This window comes from Oncorhynchus gorbuscha, linkage group LG10 (assembly GCF_021184085.1).
Source record: "Oncorhynchus gorbuscha isolate QuinsamMale2020 ecotype Even-year linkage group LG10, OgorEven_v1.0, whole genome shotgun sequence".
Classification (NCBI taxonomy): Eukaryota; Metazoa; Chordata; class Actinopteri; order Salmoniformes; family Salmonidae; genus Oncorhynchus; species Oncorhynchus gorbuscha.
In genome coordinates, this window is record NC_060182.1 from 61,603,095 (window position 1) to 61,622,649 (window position 19,555).

A 19,555-nucleotide genomic window follows, 5' to 3' on the forward strand; every position below is an offset into this window, starting at 1 on the left:
CGCTGAGATCATCAGCCTAGATGTTCCACCGTCCCCCCCCACAGCTATGGTCCTCTGTTCTTCTCTCCAACGAAAGAAAATGAGAAACTGCCTATTGAAAGTCTTCAGTGTTTCTTCAAAGAACGTCCAACGGCCGAGTAACACGTCAGGCAAGACCTACAAGTTCAAATACAAAAGAATGGTAAGACAAGTGGCAAGAAAGTCCTCTAAATGTGTATAAGTGAAAAGAGCCAGGGAGTTGAAAAACAGCATCCCCATCTCTCATTTACACAAGTCCCCATAGATTTTCAACATATCTGATTCAATAGACATAATTCTGTAGTTATTACATTATTAGTCACTTATGTATTACATTTTCAATTGAAACATCTGAGCTACTTCTAGGTTATTGATAAGGGTGAAAACAGTTAAACATAAGCTTACAGCAACAGTGTACAAAACATTAGGAACACCTCTCTCCATGAGGCAGACCAGGTGAATCCAGGTGACAGCTATGATCCCTTATTGATGTCACATGTTAAATCCACTTCAAATCAGTGTAGATGAAGGGCAGGAGACAGGCAAAAAAATATATATATTTTTAAGCCGTGAGACATGTGTAGGTGTGCCAATTCAGAGGGTGAATGGGCAAGAAAAGATTTGTCACCAAAGCCCCATATTACTACCCACCACTGCAACCTGTATTCTCTTGTTGGCTGGTCCTCGCTACATATTCGTCGCAAAACACACTGGCTGTAGGCCATCGAAAGTCCTTGCTAGGTAAAGCTCTGCCTCATCTCAGCTCACTGGTCACCATAGCAACACCCACCAGTAGCATGCGCTCCAGCAGGTATAGTTCACTGGTCGTCCCCAAAGCCAACACCTCCTTTGGCCACCTATCCTTCCAGTTCTCTGGTGCCAATGACTGTAAAGGGTTGCAAAAAAATTAAAAAATCACTGAAGTTTGAGAATTTTATCTCCCTCACTAATTTTAAGTGTCAGCTGTCAGAGCAGCTCACCGATCGCTGCAGCTGTACACAGCCCATCTGGAAATAGCCCATCCAACCAACTACCTACCTCATCCCCATATTTGTTTCTCTGCTCTTTTGCACACCAGTATTTCTACCTGCACATCCTCATCTGCACATATATCACTCCAGTGTAAATTGCTAAATTGTAATTACTTCACCACTATTGGCCTATTTATTGCCTTACCTCCTTACTTCATTTGCACACACTGTATACAGATTTTCTATTGTGTTATTGACTGTATGATTGTTTATCCAATGTGTAACTCTGTTGTTTGTGTCGCACTGCTTTGCTTAATCTTGGCCAGGTCACAGCTGTAAATGAGAACTTGTTCAACTGGCCTACTTGGTTAAATAAAAGGTGAGGAAAAAAATGAAGTGCCTTTTAACAGGGGTAAGATAGTTGCAAGGCACACCGGTGTGTGTCAAGAACTGCAACTCAATAATAGGTAGGCGTTAATGTTTTGTACACTGATTTATTAGGAAATACATTTGTCAGGATTGGATTACCGTCACTTAAAGGTTCAACATGATACTGTCCAATAGGTCTACGACACACACCTAGGTATACAGGCCTGCAGGTGTCAGTCGTCCAATGTCGCTAGTGGTTTCTGTGCAGAGCAATTTATATTATTTTTTGCAGTACAACCTTGTTTGTGGGGCGTTCATTTGCTACTAAACAGCTGCGCGCACACGCCCTTCCAATCGAGTCAATCTATTATGCCCAGCAAAGCATGTTTCCTCGTCTTGAATATCCACTCTTTTCAATAGTATTTAACCCCTGCAAACTTACCACAGATGCCGACCCCTAGCCGCACGGTGGTGTGAGGTTGGCCGGGCAACTAACATGTTCTCGTCATGTTACGTATAACGGGTTGATGACTATGTCACTGGTGTCGCAAAGAAATGCAATTTAAGCTGTATATCTATACAGCAACCTCAGTGACTGTATAATAACGTAACGTTAGATACGCCGGTTAATATAAATACAATGCAACTATACAGTGGAACATTGTTTTTCTATCTAGCCAAAGACATCCCTGCTAGTCCCAAGACAATTCTGACAATCTCCTGACCTAAAGGCTCGCTCCCCAACGTGTCCCGAGTCGAACACCTATCGTTAGCTAGCTGAGCTAATGCTACCATTTTTTTTTTGACAGGAATGAAATAATTGTTTTCGTAATTCTTACATTGTATACGAAACCTAACTCGCAAACGTGATATGGTGACGTAGCATCTATTAAAACGTTTCGCTACTGTACCTCTTTAAAAAAATAGTCAAGTCAGTGTGACAAAATCTTCCACACGAGCAAACGCTTCGTAGAAACATGTAATTTTTCAAGCCCGTCTTCACACAAATAGAAAAGGCTAAACTTCACCTTCAATTTGAATTCTGCTTGATCTGCAGTGCTCTTCGCCGCTGTTTATTCCAGTTACAACACACACATAAGCACCTCTCTCTCTCTCGCTGCTGCTGCTGTGCCTGTAAATCCATTCAATTATCTATTCCCGGACGCGCGCTTTGAGTGAGAGCGCGCAGCGCAATAAGAGCCAACTGATTGCATTATGCAAAATTATCATCTTTCAGTTCAATTGATTATATATCATAGAAAAATTAAAAATATAATTAACATGTCCAATGTTATATTCATGGTTGCAAAATAGGCTACAGAATATAGATAACAATTCCCATCCCTTACAGCCATCACCCCAATGCCAACATGTAAGGTAAACAAACAGTAATGTGGAGAGCACACCCGAGGTAAAATATGTGAGTAGGCCTAAAGCCCAGGATATGATTTGTTTTTATTTATTGCAGTTGTAAGCCTACTCAACAATAGGCAGTACAGCCTATGATGGAAACTCGTGATGTGTAGGGCTGGGAATTGCCAGGGACCTCGATACCGATATGATTTGTATTGCGATTCAATACTATGATTTTTTGAAGTTCCAAACATATAGCTCACCGTATGTCTGGGAGAAGAGCCATATTTAAGTGTTGATCAGTCATGGAAATAAAAGTGCTGAAAACAAATTGGCTCCATTGAAAAAGCTATGAATGAAAAATACTGGAGTTGATGTGGGTATAGCCAACTAGCAATAAAATAAAAATGGCAAAATTGTCAAAACAATACCATCAAAAATAATATCCCGATATGTAACAGTAACAACCCCCCCATCACTAGTGATGTTTGTGTGAGATTGTGCTGTGCATTTCTTCCCAGTCAAGATATTCTGAGGATAGCAATGATTAGTCAAATAGTAAACATTCATTTGAAGCAGATTTAAATATATATATATATATAAAACACAAAAAACAAAACAACTTTGAGCACATTGATCAGTGTGACATAAAATCAACAAAAACAAAGCTGATGCAACTTCTGATACAAATTCCTCAGGCAACCAAAAACCATCATACAGTTGAAGTTGGAAGTTTACATACACTTAGGTTGGAGTCATTAAAACTAGTTTTTCAACAACTCCTCAAATTTCTTGTTAAACTATAGTTTTGGCAAGTCGGTTAGGACATCTACTTTGTGCATGACAATAGTAATTTTTCCAACAATTGTTTACAGACAGATTATTAACTTATAATTCACTGCATCACAATCCCAGTGGGTTAGAAGTTTAAATACACTAAGTTGACTGTGCCTTTAAACAGCTTGGAAAATTCCAGAAAATGATGTCATGGCTTTAGAAGCTTCTGAAAGTCTAATTGACATCATTTGAGTCAATTGGAGGTGTACCTGTGGATGTATTTCAAGGCCTACCTTCAAACTCAGTGCCTCTTTGCTTAACATGGAAAAATCTAAAGAAATCAGCCAAGACCACAGAAAATAAATTGTAGATCTCCACAAGTCTGGTTCATCCTAGTACGCAAGTATAAACACCATGGAACCACACAGCCGTCATACCACTCAGGAAGGAGACTCGTTCTCCTAGAGATGAACGTACTTTGGTGCGAAAAGCACAAATCAGTCCCAGAACAATAGCAAAGGACCTTGTGAAGATGTTGGAGGAAACAGGTACAAAATTATCTATATCCACAGTAAAAACAAGTCCTATATCGACATAACCTGAAAGGCCGCTCAGCAAGGAAGAAGCCACTGCTCCAAAACCATAATTAAAAAGCCAGACTACGGTTTGCAACTGCACATGGGGACAAAGACCATACTTTTTGGAGAAATGTCCTCTGGTCTGATGAAACAAAGAGAACTGTTTGGTCATAATGACCATCATTATGTTTGGAGGGAAAAGAGAGACGCTTGCAAGCCGAAGAACACCATCCCAACCGTGAAGCACGGGGCTGGAAGCATCATGTTGTGGGGGTGCTTTGCTGCAGGAGGGACTGGTGCACTTCACAAAATAGATGGCATGAAGAAATACAATTATGTGGATATATTGAAGCAACATCTCAAGACATCAGTCAGGAAGTTAAAGCTTGGTCGCAAATGGGTCCTCCAAATGGACAATGACCCCAAGCATACTTCCAAAGTTGTGGCAAAATGGCTTAAGAACAACAAAGTCGAGGTATTGGAGTGGCCATCACAAAGACCTGACCTCAATCCTATAGAATATTTGTGGGCAGAACTGAAAAAGCCCGTGCGAGCAAGGAGACCTACAAACCTGACTCAGTTACACCAGCTCTGTCAGGAGGAATGGGCCAAAATTCACCCAACTTATTGTGGGAAGCTTGTGGAAGGCTACCGCCAAACGTTTGACCCAAGTTGAACTATTTAAAGGCAATGCTACCAAATACTAATTGAGTGTATGTAAAACTTCTGACCCACTGAGAATGTGATGAGAGAAATAAAAGCTGAAATAATTAATTCTCACTATTATTTTGACATTTCACATTTTTAAAATAAAGTGGTGATCTAACTGGCCTAAAACAGGGAATTCTTACTAGGATTAAATGTCAGGAATTGTGAAAAACTGAGTTTAAATGCATTTGGCTAAGGTGTATGTAAACTTCCGACTTCAACCGTACATCATTAAATGTAGATCAATTCAGTTTTTCCAGGAGGTGAAATGAAATTCCACTCATGCTTAATTAAAAAATTAAAACTGAATTGAAATTAACTTAATTTACTGAATAAATAGGATATTGACCCAACTCTTAAACACAAAACATTGATGAACCACATTCCACAATTCAGACAACCCACCAGGGTTTAAACTCTGAAATCCAGCTCATCTTGATGAGTAGCCTTACATTAACTTATCACTCCAAAACCACATTGTAGTATTACTACTGTAGTATCAACAACATACAGCATCCCTGGAGGGACAACCTTCAGCCGGGCACGCACAGGTAACCCGCTTTATAGTGTCAGTCACCTCCTTATGTCAATATTGATTTTCCCCTCAGTTTGGGGGATTAGCCTTGCATGCAAAGATTACACCATGCTCGATTTAACCCAGTCCCAGATTAACCGCATCAGCGCTGAGCTGATCGCTTCTGCCTGGTGTTGAGGAATGAGAGCCCACCCCAGCTATGCCTGAAACAAACTCTTAGGACGCGTCTCAGTACTCTAAAGTGGTTTCCTCTCCCAGTTTCCTTTCCTTCATATGCACCATCAGGAAAAAAAACTGTGGGATAGAAGAGGATGCAATTCAAGACAGTTGATATTGAACCACAGAGCCCTTCTCGGACAGGCTATTGCTATATTCCTACAAATATCAAGTAGGGCTGGGCGATTATATTGAATTAATTCAAATTAGTGTTTTTGCGCGATATTCCAAATGCCTGTATCGCAAAAAGTATGTTTATTTTTAGTTTTTATGAGCGTTTATGTCCTCTTGTTTTCATGTCTTTTTGGTCTCGTTTTCTTCGCTCCATCTGCTGTGACTGTGCACCTTAACATTTACACACACCAAGTCACTCACAACAACAAAGACAAGAGATCACTTCATTCACTCTGTGACCAGTGGCTTCAACTTGCTAGTCACTATTTGCATTTGAGGTTTGGTCCAACAGAATCAGTCATATGGACCCCCGAAAGACATTGAGATAGTATTTTTTACTGTAATAGAGGATATGTTAACCTCTAAAGATACCCTTTTAAGTCTCAACTTCTCAAATTGCACGAGAGCAGACTACTAAAACGGGAGTATCAATTTTGGAAAATTAATGCTCAGTTTGTCATGCGCTGCATTGCAGTACCATGTACCTCTAGCAGCATTTTAGCCAAAGACTGTTATATTAGCTGTGTAGTCTGTGTTTTAGAAATGTGCAGTAATATTCATTCTCATTTTGAAAAATAAGGTAGACCACTTGATTTCAATATCCGACAGGCTAGCATGCCGTTCAAACAGTTAGGAGATGGATAGAAGGGTGTGTTCATAACAAGGTAGAACAAACTGTTCTACTTTGTCAGCAAATAGATTCAAGTTGGCTAAACTTGAAATATAAAGATTAGCTGGTTACTCAGTAGCACGTGGGCTTGTGCTTGAGAGATTGTTTATGAGACAAGTGTTAATTTTCTATAATGCCTGCTACAAGAAGTTAGTCATTATAAGTGAATGTGCATTATGCATGGTTCGGGTTAACTGTAACAAAAAGGGCATATTCAAAGCCAGATCAGTGATTATTGCAAAAAGCAGGTTAAACAATATTAGCGGGTCTTGTGGTTGTGGAAGGCTTATATTTAGCCTTGGTATAACTTCACAAGCCCCGAATACATTAGATTCTTGCTGACTGTTTGAAATGCAGTGCATTTGACCTTTAATTGTAAAACAAAGTATATCGTGAATTACCCATAAATCAGAATAAAATGCAGCTAGGATTTTTAGGCATAACAGCATGATAAATGCCAAATGTGATTAAATACAATCATTTCCATGATCATAGCGGAATACTATAACGAGGATATTGATCCCATGAATAACCTCTACACTAAAGGCGTTTGTCATTTGGGAAATGTTGTTGGCGGATCAAGGGGAGGGTTGACATTCTCAGCAGACGTGAACAAATACAGAGACATGGTCATCTTACAGTCTAGACGCTCACTGAGAGGGAGAGGAGAGTCTTTGGTATGAGTGGCATCGGGGAGGTTCTCTGAAGAGGACGAGGTTCAGTCATCACTTTCGCCATTAAACAAATGTTGGGAAGAGAGCATGAGAGAGGAGGTATTAGTTACTTCCGTAGATCTGAAAAAAACATTTATTAGATGTGTAGCATTTCAGTTTACAGTACAGAAATGACCCAGTATTTACTTTAAAATGACATGGTAAAACAGTAATTGCGCAGTCATAACCCATGAACTCATGTTTTTTTTAAGGATTTACTAAAACAAGAAGCACTAGGCACCATGGCACCACCTAGAGGAATGGAAAAGGAGAAATATGTAAATCATGTTAAGAAGCCTAATTATGAACCCATGTATGGATGTGAAAATATTAGCATTTATATTAATGTATTATGTTTGTAAAATTTGAAAAAAACTTGAAAGATTATTTTAAAACAAAATCATAAAATAGAAAAGGAGAAAGGGCTAGGGGGTAGTGGCTCAGGGAAGGGTCAAACACCGGTGGACTGATCGCTCACCTCCATGACTGTGGCAGTCCTCTATCCAATCAGGCTTTGGCCTTGGGGTGAGTACTCTGGATCTGCTGCTGCCCTATTGGTCAGAGCCTCTTCCTCCAGCTGGCACAGAGAAAAGAGACAGGTGAGTTAGGGATTCATGGAGAGTTTGTGTGTATTGGGAAAGCATTCAGACCCCTTACCCACATTTTGTTACGTTACAGCCTTGTTCTAAAATGGATTAATTATTTTTTGCCCCTCAACCTACACATAATACACCATAATGACAAAGCAACAATGTATTACAAATAAAAAAATAGAAATACATTATTTACATAAGTATTCAGGCCCTCTGCTATGAGACTCGAAATTGAGTCCAGGTACATCCTGTTTCCATTAATTATCCTTGAGATGTTTCTACAACTTTTTTGGAGTTCACCTGTGTTTAATTCAATTGATTGGACATTATTTGGAAAGGCACACCTGTCTATATAAGGCCCCACAGTTGACAGTGCATGTCTGAGCAAAAACCAAGCCATGAGATTGAAGGAATTGTCCATAGAGCTCTGAGACAGGATCGTGTCGAGGTACATATCTGGGGAATGGTAAAAAAAACATTTCTGCAGCATTGAAGGTTCACAAGGACACAGTGGCCTCCATCATTCTTAAATGGAAGAAGTTTGGAACCACCAAGACTCTTTTGACCGCCTGGCCAAAATGAGCAATCGGGGGAGGAGGGCCTTGGTCAGGGAGGTGACCAAGAACCCAATGGTCACACTGACAGAGCTCCAGTTCCTATGTGGAGATGGGAGAACCTTCCAGAAGGACAACCATTTCTGCAGCACTCCACCAATCAGGCCTTTATGGTAGAGTGGCCAGATGGAAGCCACTCCTCAGTAACAGGCACATGACAGCCCGATTGGATTTTTCCAAAAGGCAGCTAAAGGATGCTCAGACCATGAGAAACAAGATTATCTGGTCTGATGAAACCAAGATTGAACTCTATGGCCTGAATGCCAAGCGTCATGTCTGGAGCAAACCTGGCACCATCCCTACGGTGAAACATAGGTGGCAGCATCATGCTATGGGGATTCTTTTCAGCGGCAGGGACTGGGAGAGTAGTCAGGATCGAGGGAAAGATGAATGGAGCAAAGTACAGAGATCCTTGATGAAAACCTGCTCCATGATCTCGGAAGGTGAACCTTCACCCCAGTCTAAAAGGACAACGATCCTAAGCACACAGCCAAGACAACGCAGGAGTGGCTTCAGGACAAGTCTATGAGAGGATCTGCAGAGAAGAAAGGGAGAAAACTCCCCAAATACAGGTGTGCCAAGCTTGTAGCGTCATACCTAAGACTCAAGGCTGTAATTGCTGCCAAAGGTGCTTCAAGAAAGTACTGAGTAAATGGTCTGAAAATGTATAGAAATGTGATGTTTCATTTTATAAATATGCAACAGAAAAAAAAATCTTTGTCATTATGGGGTACTGTGTGTAGATTGATGAGAGAAAAACAATTTAATACATTTTAGAACGCTGTAACATAAGAAAATGTGGAAAAAGTAAAGGGGTCTGAATACTTTTCAATTGCACTGTGTGTGTGTGTATGTGTGTTTTACCTGTTCTTTGAGGTATGCGTGTGAGCAGGGTCCTAGACCCCTCAGTACCAGTCCCACTACGAAGCACCAGATGGACAGTCCTGTTTCCAGTCCTGCCAGCAGAACACATGGGAACCACAGAGACAGGGTAGTGTCCTGAAGAGAGAGGTAGAGGTAGAGAGAGACTTATGTACATAAGTATATTGGTGTGGTAGAGAGAGAGTGGTAGAGACGTACATATATCCGTGTGGTGTCGAAGGGGCAGTCCGCATTGACTGGCGAGCGGGCGTTGATTGGCTGGTCAGTGAAGTTGCAGCCCATCATGAGGCCCCGCCCCTCATTGGTAATTGTGAGGCTAATAGCCAATAGGAGCCCGACGCTGCAGGCCGCAGAGAGTAGGGCATTCAGGAAGGAACTAATCAGAAGACCTATGTGCTGGAGTTGGGGGAGAGAAGGAGAGGAGAGAGAGCGAGAGGGGGCATAGGCAGAGAAGAAAGGAGGGAAAGAGGGGTGAAGTCAAGTTTAGTTTATTAGCATCCCCATTAGCTACTGCACATGCAGCAGCTACTCTTCCTGAGGTCTACATACATGACAAAGTACAGAACAGTTATAGACAAGGACATTAAACAACATTTTTATTACATAAAACAAATATATAAAGTGCCTTGCGAAAGTATTCGGCCCCCTTGAACTTTGCGACCTTTTGCCACATTTCAGGCTTAAAACATAAAGATATAAAACTGTATTTTTTTGTGAAGAAGCAACAACAAGTGGGACACAATCATGAAGTGGAACGACATTTATTGGATATTTCAAACTTTTTTAACAAATCAAAAACTGAAAAATTGGGCGTGCAAAATTATTCAGCCCCCTTAAGTTAATACTTTGTAGCGCCACCTTTTGCTGCGATTACAGCTGTAAGTCGCTTGGGGTATGTCTATCAATTTTGCACATCGAGAAACTGAATTTTTTTCCCATTCCTCCTTGCAAAAAGCTCAAGCTCAGTGAGGTTGGATGGAGATCATTTGTGAACAGCAGTTTTCAGTTCTTTCCACAGATTCTCGATTGGATTCAGGTCTGGACTTTAACTTGGCCATTCTAACACCGGGATATGTTTATTTTTGAACCATTCCATTGTAGATTTTGCTTTATGTTTTGGATCATTGTCTTGTTGGAAGACAAATCTCCGTCCCAGTCTCAGGTCTTTTGCAGACTCCATCAGGTTCTCTTCCAGAATGGTCCTGTATTTGGCTCCATCCATCTTCCCATCAATTTTAACCATCTTCCCTGTCCCTGCTGAAGAAAAGCAGACACAAACCATGATGCTGCCACCACCATGTTTGACAGTGGGGATGGTGTGTTCAGGGTGATGAGCTGTGTTGTTTTTACACCAAACATAACGTTTTGCATTGTTGCCAAAAAGTTCAATTTTGGTTTCATCTGACCAGAGCACCTTCTTCCATATGTTTGGTGTGTCTCCCAGGTGGCTTGTGGCAAACTTTAAACGACACTTTTTATGGATATCTTTAAGAAATGGCTTTCTTGCCACTCTTCCATAAAGGTCAGATTTGTGTAATATACGACTGATTGTTGTCCTATGGACAGAGTCTCCCACCTCAGCTGTAGATCTCTGCAGTTCATCCAGAGTGATCATGGGCCTCTTGGCTGCATCTCTGATCAGTCTTCTCCTTGTATGAGCTGAAAGTTTAGAGGGACGGCCAGGTCTTGGTAGATTTGCAATGGTCTGATACTCTTTCCATTTCAATATTATCGCTTGCACAGTGCTCCTTGGGATGTTTAAAGCTTGGGAAATATTTTTTGATCCAAATCCGGCTTTAAACTTCTTCACAATAGTATCTCGAACCTGCCTGGTGCGTTCCTTGTTCTTCATGATGCTCTCTGCGCTTTTAACGGACCTCTGAGACCATCACAGTGCAGGTGCATTTATACGGAGACTTGATTACACACAGGTGGATTGTATTTATCATCATTAGTCATTTAGGTCAACATTGGATCATTCAGAGATCCTCACTGAACTTCTGGAGAGAGTTTGCTGCACTGAAAGTAAAGGGCTGAATAATTTTGCACGCCCAATTTTTCAGTTTTTGATTTGTTAAAAAAGTTTGAAATATCCAATAAATGTCGTTCCACTTCATCATTGTGTCCCACTTGTTGTTGATTCTTCACAAAAAAATACAGTTTTATATCTTTATGTTTGAAGCCTGAAATGTGGCAAAAGGTCGCAAAGTTCAAGGGGGCCGAATACTTTCGCAAGGCACTGTATATAATATAGAGTTAAAATGCAAAGACACCAAGAGACAACAAAAATACTATTTACACACTATTCATATATACAGTTAAACTAGCTCTTTAGAGGAGAGTCCCTGTAATACAATATATATATATTTTTTTAGCTAAACTTGCTTTTTGCCTGGGTAACCTCTTGGAGCAGAGCATTCCACGGTAACATGTCTCTACACATAACTGCGCGACACATGAAATCTGTTTTTGGTTTTGGGTACAGTGAAGAAACCCTGGGGGTATATGTCTGTCTGTTTGAAGTGTATGTGGATAGGCATTTTCAACACACAAATAATTCTTAAAAAGACTAGAAGTAGGAGTCATGGGAGATCAGTGGGGTGATGGTTGCAGACTTTTTTAAAAAAAATTTATTTTACCTTTATTTAACCAGGCAAGTCAGTTAAGAACATATTCTTATTTTCAATGACGGCCTGGGAACACTGGGTTAACTGCCTGTTCAGGGGCAGAACGACAGATTTGTACCTTGTCAGCTCGGGGGTTTGAACTCACAACCTTCCGGTTATTAGTCCAACGCTCTAACCACTAGGCTACGCTGCCGCCCAAACTGACTTAATGGCTTACAAATATGTTATTGTTATTGATGGTGATGGTCTTACCAGTTTCCAAACTGGCAGATTTCTTGACACCAATATGGCAATGATTCCTGTTGCAATGCTCTGAAAATGGAAAGACAAACGTACGTTTTTTACAATTTTATCTATAACATCACATTATTAGTTATTACTACAGTAACCCATAATATAGTTCTGACTGACCAGCAGTCCAGAAGTGACAGAGATGATGTTGGCTGCGGTGAACTCGGTGGTGATCTGATCGTTGGGTTTGGAGATGTGACGCAAAATGCTACCGTGAACGATGGCTCCCAGGATGAAGTTGATGTGGCCCACTAGGATCAGAGTAAACCCCTTCTTCATCAGCCACCCCGGGCCCTTCTCCTTATCTGACACACAGACACGTTGGTGATTGTACACAACACACAGTTAACACTATGGAGAATGAAAGAGTTCACATAAAAAAGTCGGCAAGCCTCTCCAACTTCGACTTATTTGTTGAGAAACGTTCATAATACTGAAGACCTTATAGCCTACTGAATGTGTCACTCTAGACTCTGTGCATCTGAAACGTTAGAGCAAGTGTTCAAAGCATTAGCAGTAGATTATCAGTTTACTTTCGAAATACGCAAACGAACACCTGTGCAGGGCAGGCTAGACAGAATGGTGTCTCAAGATGAAATCTCAAGGAGCCTACCGTAACGTTATTACTCATGGTTGAAGGACTGTGTATGTTATTTTCAGAGGTAGACTGGTTCTGGCAGCCAAAACAGCCAAATACTAAACACAAATCGAGTCTCAATTGCGACATGGTTCTAGAAACATAAACGCCCTTTACATTCATATCACATCTAAATAATTTCAAATGCAAAATAAACACTTACTGTACACTATTTTAACTGGCGTTACCACAGTTGCAGCCGACAGAATTGTTCAGGACAACCCGTTTCTGGCGGCCTTCTATTACCCACAGGTTTTTGTAGCATGCTAGATAGCTAATTAGTACAGGTGGTCCCTCTGTCTTATGTCGGTCTTCCGCAAGCACACGCTGTAACATGGAGATACGGCCGTGTGGGAAATCTAACCCTATAAAAAGGTGTGTATATCAATTATTTTTTGCTGATACGAAAAACAAGGTCCCCATGCTTCCAAAAGCGTAATAGATGTTAATGCTCAGACAGAGCTCAGGGCCCTTAACAATAATCCCGCTGTACAGAAGACGCCTTTGTCTAATGACTACAGAGCCTTCTGAACATATTCACACCCATTTCCTTTCCACATTTTGTGGTGTTACAGCCTGAATTTAAATGGAGAATTTATGTCACTGGCCTACACACAATACCCCATAATGTCAAAGTGGAATTGTGTTTATGGCAAGCCTGAATAAGTACAGGAGTAAAAAATAAAATAAAACATTTAATTTTACCTTTATTGAACCAGGCAAGTCAGTTAAAAACACATTCTTATTTTCAATGACGGCCTGGGAACAGTGGGTTAACTGCCTGTTCAGGGGCAGAACGACAGATTTGTACCTTGTCAGCTAGCTCGTGGGTTTGAACTCGCAACCTTCCGGTTACCAGTTCAACGCTCTAACCACTAGGCTACCCTGCCACTCCAAATGTGCTTAACAAGTCAAATAATACGTCGCAGGGACTCACTGTGTGTAATAATAGTTTCACATGATTTTTGAATGACTACCTCTCCTCTCTACCCCACACATACAGGTCCTTCAGTCGAGCAGTGAATTTCAAACACAGATTCAACCACAAAGACCAGCCAGGTTTTCCAATGCCTCAAAGAAGGGAACCCATTGGTAGATGTGTAAAATAAAAAAAAACAGACATTAAATATCCCTTTGAGCATGGTGAAGTTATTATACTTTGGAGGGTGTATCAATACACCAAGTTACTACAAAGACACAGGCGTCCTTCCTAACTCAGTTGCCGGAGAGGAAGGAAACTGCTCAAGGATTTCACCATGAGGCCAATGGTGACTTTCAAACAGTTACAGAGTTTAATGGTTGTGATAGATGAATCAACAACATTATAGTTACTCCACAATACTAACCTAAATGACAGAGTGAAAAGAATGAAGCTTGTACAGAATATAAATATTCCAAAACATGCATCCTGTTGCAACAAGGCACTCAATTAATACTGAAAAAAGTGGCAAAGCAATTCACTTTTTTTCTTGAATACAAGGTGTTATGTTTGGGGCAAATTCAATAGAAAACATTACTGATTACCACTCTCCATATTCTCAAGCATAGCAGTGGCTGCATCATGTTAGGGGGCTCCCAGGGTGCACATTGGTCTAAGGCACTGCATCTCAGTGCTTGAGGTGTCACTACAGACACCCTGGTTCAATTCCAGGCTGTATATCACAACCGGCCGTGATTGGGAGTCCCATAGGCCGGTGCACAATTGGCCCAGCATCATCCGGTATGGCCAGTGTAGATTGTTGTAAATAAGAATTTGTTCTTAACCGACTTGCCTAGTTAAATAAAGTTTAAAAGAAATAAAAAATGATAAACAAAAAAAGGGGTATGGTTGTAATCATTATAGACTGCAGTTTTTCAGGAAAGAAAGAAACTGAATGTAGCTCAGCACAGGCATAATCAGAGGAAAACTTTGTTCAGTCTGCTTTCCACCAGACACAGGGAGAGGAATTCACCTTTCAGCAGGACAATAACCTACAGCACTAGGCCAAATCTATCAATCTAAGCCAAGACCTGAAAAAGATATCTAGCAATGATCAACAACCAATTTGACAGAGTTTGAAGAATTTAGAAAACAATAATGGCCAAATGTTGCACAATCCAGGTGTGAAATGCTCTTAGACTTACTCAGAAATACTCACAGCTGTTATTGCTGCCAAAGGTGATTCTAACATGTATTGACTCACAGGGCTGAATACTTATCTGATCAAGATTGTGTTGTATTTTTCATATATATATATATTTTTTACAGATGTTAGAATTTTACTTCCCCTTTACATTGCTGAGTATTTTGTGTAAATCCTTGATCATAAAAAAATAATTTTAATCCCATTTGTGGGACAAAATGTGGAAAAAGTCAAAGGGTGTGAATACTTTCTGAAGGCACTATATGTGCAATGTAATGGAGCTGAGACTCAAGACAAAGGGCTAACTAAATCGGGTGACAGAATGTTTGCCTTGCCAAAGTGAAAACAAGAATTTACCTGTGCAAATCAAAAAGGTAGCTTTCTCCGGTACAAGAAAAGTTATTTAAAGTTTACTTACCGAAACCACACATACTGTTGCAGTATATTTACAATTATAGGCAATTTCTTGGGAGGATAACACAGGCCTACGTCTTTATTTTGTATTTTCATGAAAAAGGTCCTCTGGAGTTGGAGACGTCAGGGGATTTACCTGTCAAGCGGAAGCTGGGCATTCACGGGAGGACAAAGGTTCGTTTTTGTATGCAAATTAGATTAGGGTGGGTGAGCGGGTTACGTTTTCTCTCAATCTCAGTGTGTGTGAAGTGGTTGGGGATAAAAGAGTCAGCTAGATGTCTGTGTGTATCAAATAAAATACTATTGGCCGGTTACACATATTTTGCAGATTTGAATCGGAAACGCTTGTGTTCCTAGCTCCAACAGTGCAGTAATACACACAAATCCCCCAAAATATGAATAAATATATTCATATTAAAACGAGCAATGTCAGAGTCCAGAATATAAATATTTGTAGCCTACATAAATTGTGTGTATAGACATTATGGACAGTATGGAGAAGGTGTATCTAAGATGAGCCTTGACTAGAATACGGTATTTAGATAAGTGGGTAAAACGCTATGTAAACATGATTAAAATGACCAGTATTCAATGACTATGTACATAGGGCAGTTCCCTAAACATCGGACTGTTACCATGGTTACTCCATGATATCAGTCTGAAAGAAGTCACTGTAAAAAAAAAAGATACAATAGTCTATAAGACAGAATGTTGAATAAAATTATATTTGAGGTAGCGGTTGGTCCTTTTGGTGGTAGGTAGAAATAGGGTATCCTCAGGAAAGTGTTGTTCCCCCTACTTTTTGAGGGCCAGTAGGTTCTGTCACTTGTATTTTCAATCTCTTGACTTATTGCACAATAGCCGAACATAACCAAAGTAGTTGACCAAAGCTAGTTTCTTCGCAAATCAGCTGGACGTTAAAGCCATTTGGGCTGTGGTTCAATTAGGCTCGGCCATACTGTGCAAGTGTTAAGTTCGATTTTGCGTCAGTATTGAAAATAAAAAAACAGAAATACACAACAAAAAAAGTTCTTAACACTACTCTGGATATTTTTGCTAAATTTTCAAACAGCAGAAGGACAAACTGCACAGACAACTGCTAGAGCAAAAAATAAATTAAAAAAAAAGCTTCCATCTCTCAATCCCAGCTTTGATGCACCTGTACGGTCTCTGCAGGGCCAAGCCACATTTCTTCAGCCTCCTGAGATTGAGGCACTGTTGCGCCTTTTGCCAGTGTCTGTTGGGATGGACCATTTCATGTTTTGTGCACGCTGAGGAACTTTGAAGCTTTTCCACCGTCTCCAATGAGGGTGTGCTCCCTCTGCTACAGTATCTCCTGAAATCCACGATCAGCTCCTTCGTTTGGTCAACATTGAAGATACTTCCCTGTAGACAGGAAAGTGTCTCATCGTAGGTAAATCAGGCCTACCACAGTTGTCTTCTGCAAACTTGAATTGAGTTGGATACGTGCATGGCAGTCATGGGTGAACAGTGAGTACAGGAGGGTGCTGAGCACACACCCTTGTGGGACCCGTGTTGAGGATCAGCGTAGCAGAGGTGTTGTTTCCTATCTTCACCACTTGGGGTCTGCCCATCAGAAAGTCCAGGACCCAGTTGCACAGGGTGGCGTTCAGACCCAGGGCCCCGAGCTTAGTTGTGTATTGGTAGAGGGATACATTTTTGTTACTGTACTACAATTTGCCTTTAACATTTCAAAAATACATTCATAAAATTGATAAAAATACAACACTATTACTATTCCACAGAATACGCTCTTTGTGTACACAGAAGTTAGGCATGGGGCTGCAGTTTTTGGTGAGGATTATAGACTTTCACACCAGGACAACAGCTGACGAGGTGGAGATATTCACCAAGCTACTGTTAGTGTCTGTTAAAACATCCCAGTTGAAAGTAGATTCAGGAACTAATGACTGAGACATTTAGGGAGATGTGATGGCTACATATTTAATCATACAGAATACCAAACAATTTAATATAAGGAACATGAACAAATCATACATTGCAAAGGCTCTCAGAAGGCACACATACGCACGCACACTACTACCACAAACCCACTCAGTAACCCACTTATTTCTCAATCACTAAACGCGCTGCCCAAGCGCTCCAAAGTAAAAGGTACAGTATAAAGAAAAATGCAGATTGTGAATACAGTAACTGTAAAACAAATGTTATGATTGAGGTTGGATCTAGTTGAGGGCTTTGCTGTTGCAGTTTTTCCAGACAGATTGTTTACAGTGGACAGAAATATTTCTGCGTACCAGACATGTGATCCAGCTAACCAGTCAAGCTACAGCGGTTGTCGTTCTTCCAGCAAATAATCCAGCTTTGGGGAAAGAGGCTGTTGAGTACACTTACGGTAAGTGCATCATTCTGTAACTTGGGTTGCTTTTAGGAGGGTGCAACGTACTGAACACTGCAGATAGAAAAGCAATGAAGACTGCTAACAGGATTCATAAGAGGTGTGACAGTTCTACACAGTGCCATCAGAAAGTACTCAGAACCCTTGATTTTTTCCACATTGTTATGTTATAGCTTTCTAAAATGGATTAAATACAAAGGTTTCCTCAGCAAGCCACACACAATGACAAAAGGGAAAACATGTGATTCTTTTGAAAATGTATTAAAAACAAATAAACCTTAACATAAGTATTCAGAACCTTTATCATTTACATTTACATTTAAGTCATTTAGCAGACGCTCTTATCCAGAGCGACTTACTCCAAATAGCCTCAATAAGACTCAAAATAGCCTCCAATACCCTACTCAACAAATCGGATGCAGTCTATCACAGTGCAATCCGTTTTGTCACCAAAGCCCCATTGCGACCTGTACGCTCTCGTTGGCTGGCCCTCGCTTCATACTCGTCGCCAAACCCACTGGCTCCATGTCATCTACAAGACCCTGCTAGGTAAAGTCCCCCCTCATCTCAGCTCGCTGGTCACCATAGCATCTCCCCCCTATATCACACGCTCCAGCAGGTATCTCTCTCTGGTCACCCCCAAAACCAATTCTTTCTTTGGCCGCCTCTCCTTCCAGTTCTCTGCTGCCAATGACTGGAATGAACTACAAAAATCTCTGAAATTGGAAACACTCATCTCCCTCACTAGCGTTAAGCACCAACTGTCAGAGCAGCTCACAGATTACTGCACTTGTACATAGCCCACCTATAATTTAGTCCAAACAACTACCTCTCCCCCTACTGTATTTATTTATTTCGCACCCCATTATTTTTATTTCTACTTTGCACATTTTTCCACTGCAAATCTACCATTCCAGTGTTTTACTTGCTATATTGTATTTACTTTACCTCCCTTATCTCACCTCATTTGCTCACATCGTATATAGACTTGTTTATACTGTATTATTACTGCATGTTTGTTTTACTCCATGTGTAACTCTGTGTCGTTGTATGTGTCGAACTGCTTTGCTTTATCTTGGCCAGGTCGCAATTGTAATTGAGAAATTGTTCTCAACTTGCCTACCTGGTTAAATAAAGGTGAAAATAAAATAAATAAAAAGACTCGAAATTGAACTCAGGTGCATCCTGTTTTCATTAATCATCCTTGTGATGTTTCTACACCTCGATTGGAGTCCACCTGTGATAAATTCAATTGATTGGACATGATTTGGAAAGACACACACCTGCCTATAAGGTCCCACAGTTGACAGTGCATGTCAGAGCAAAGGTCGAAGGAATTGTCCGTAGAGCTCCGAGACAAGATTGTGTCGAGGCACAGATCTGGGGAAGGGTACCAAAACCATTCTGCAGCATTGAAGGTCCAAGAAAACAGGGACCTGCATCATTCTTAAATGGAAGTTTAGAACCACCAAGACTCTTCCTAGAGTTGGCTGCCCAGACAAACTGAGCAATCAGGGCATTGGTCAGGGAGGTGACCAAGAACCAATGGTCACTCTGACATAGCTCCTCTGTGGAGATGGTTGTCCTTCTGGAAGGTTCTCCCATCTCTGCAGCACTCCACCAATCAGGCCTTTGTGGTAGTGGCCAGACAGAAGCCACTGCTCAGTAAAAGGCACACGACAGGCCACTTGGAGTTCGCAAAAAAAAGGCACCTAAAGGACTCAGACCATGAAAAACAAGATTCTCTGGTCTGATGAAACCAAGATTGAACTCTTTGGCCTGAATGCAAAGCATCACGTCTGGAAGAAACCTGGCACCATGCTGTGGGGATGTTTTTCAGAGGAAGGGACTAGGAGACTAGTCAGGATCGAGGCAAAAGACAGAGCAAAGAACAGATTCTTGGTGAAAACCT

The 19,555-nt window shown here is 40.9% G+C and overlaps 1 protein-coding gene across 5 annotated transcripts; it reads right to left on the minus strand.

The window, feature by feature from the left end:
- Positions 1 to 6: 6 nt before the first annotated feature.
- LOC124046324 (keratinocyte-associated protein 3-like) lies at positions 7 to 18,150 on the minus strand. 5 transcript variants are annotated; one of them, XR_006840990.1, is made up of 9 exons: positions 15,268 to 18,150; positions 12,210 to 12,394; positions 12,051 to 12,110; positions 9,370 to 9,567; positions 9,154 to 9,288; positions 7,561 to 7,659; positions 7,009 to 7,097; positions 670 to 904; positions 7 to 156 (listed from the first exon to the last, which is right to left on the minus strand). XR_006840990.1 is itself a non-coding variant. In XM_046366579.1 (7 exons), the coding sequence occupies exons 1-6, from the start codon at positions 15,278 to 15,280 to the stop codon at positions 7,582 to 7,584; spliced, it is 669 nt and encodes a 222-aa protein (XP_046222535.1). In that variant the 5' UTR covers positions 15,281 to 18,150; the 3' UTR covers positions 4,872 to 7,097; positions 7,561 to 7,581. The 5 variants fall into 5 exon arrangements, 2 of the variants coding, with proteins under 2 accessions (XP_046222535.1, XP_046222536.1); XR_006840991.1 differs by lacking the exon at positions 670 to 904; XR_006840992.1 differs by lacking the exons at positions 7 to 156; positions 670 to 904 and adding an exon at positions 4,872 to 5,603.
- Positions 18,151 to 19,555: the final 1,405 nt, after the last annotated feature.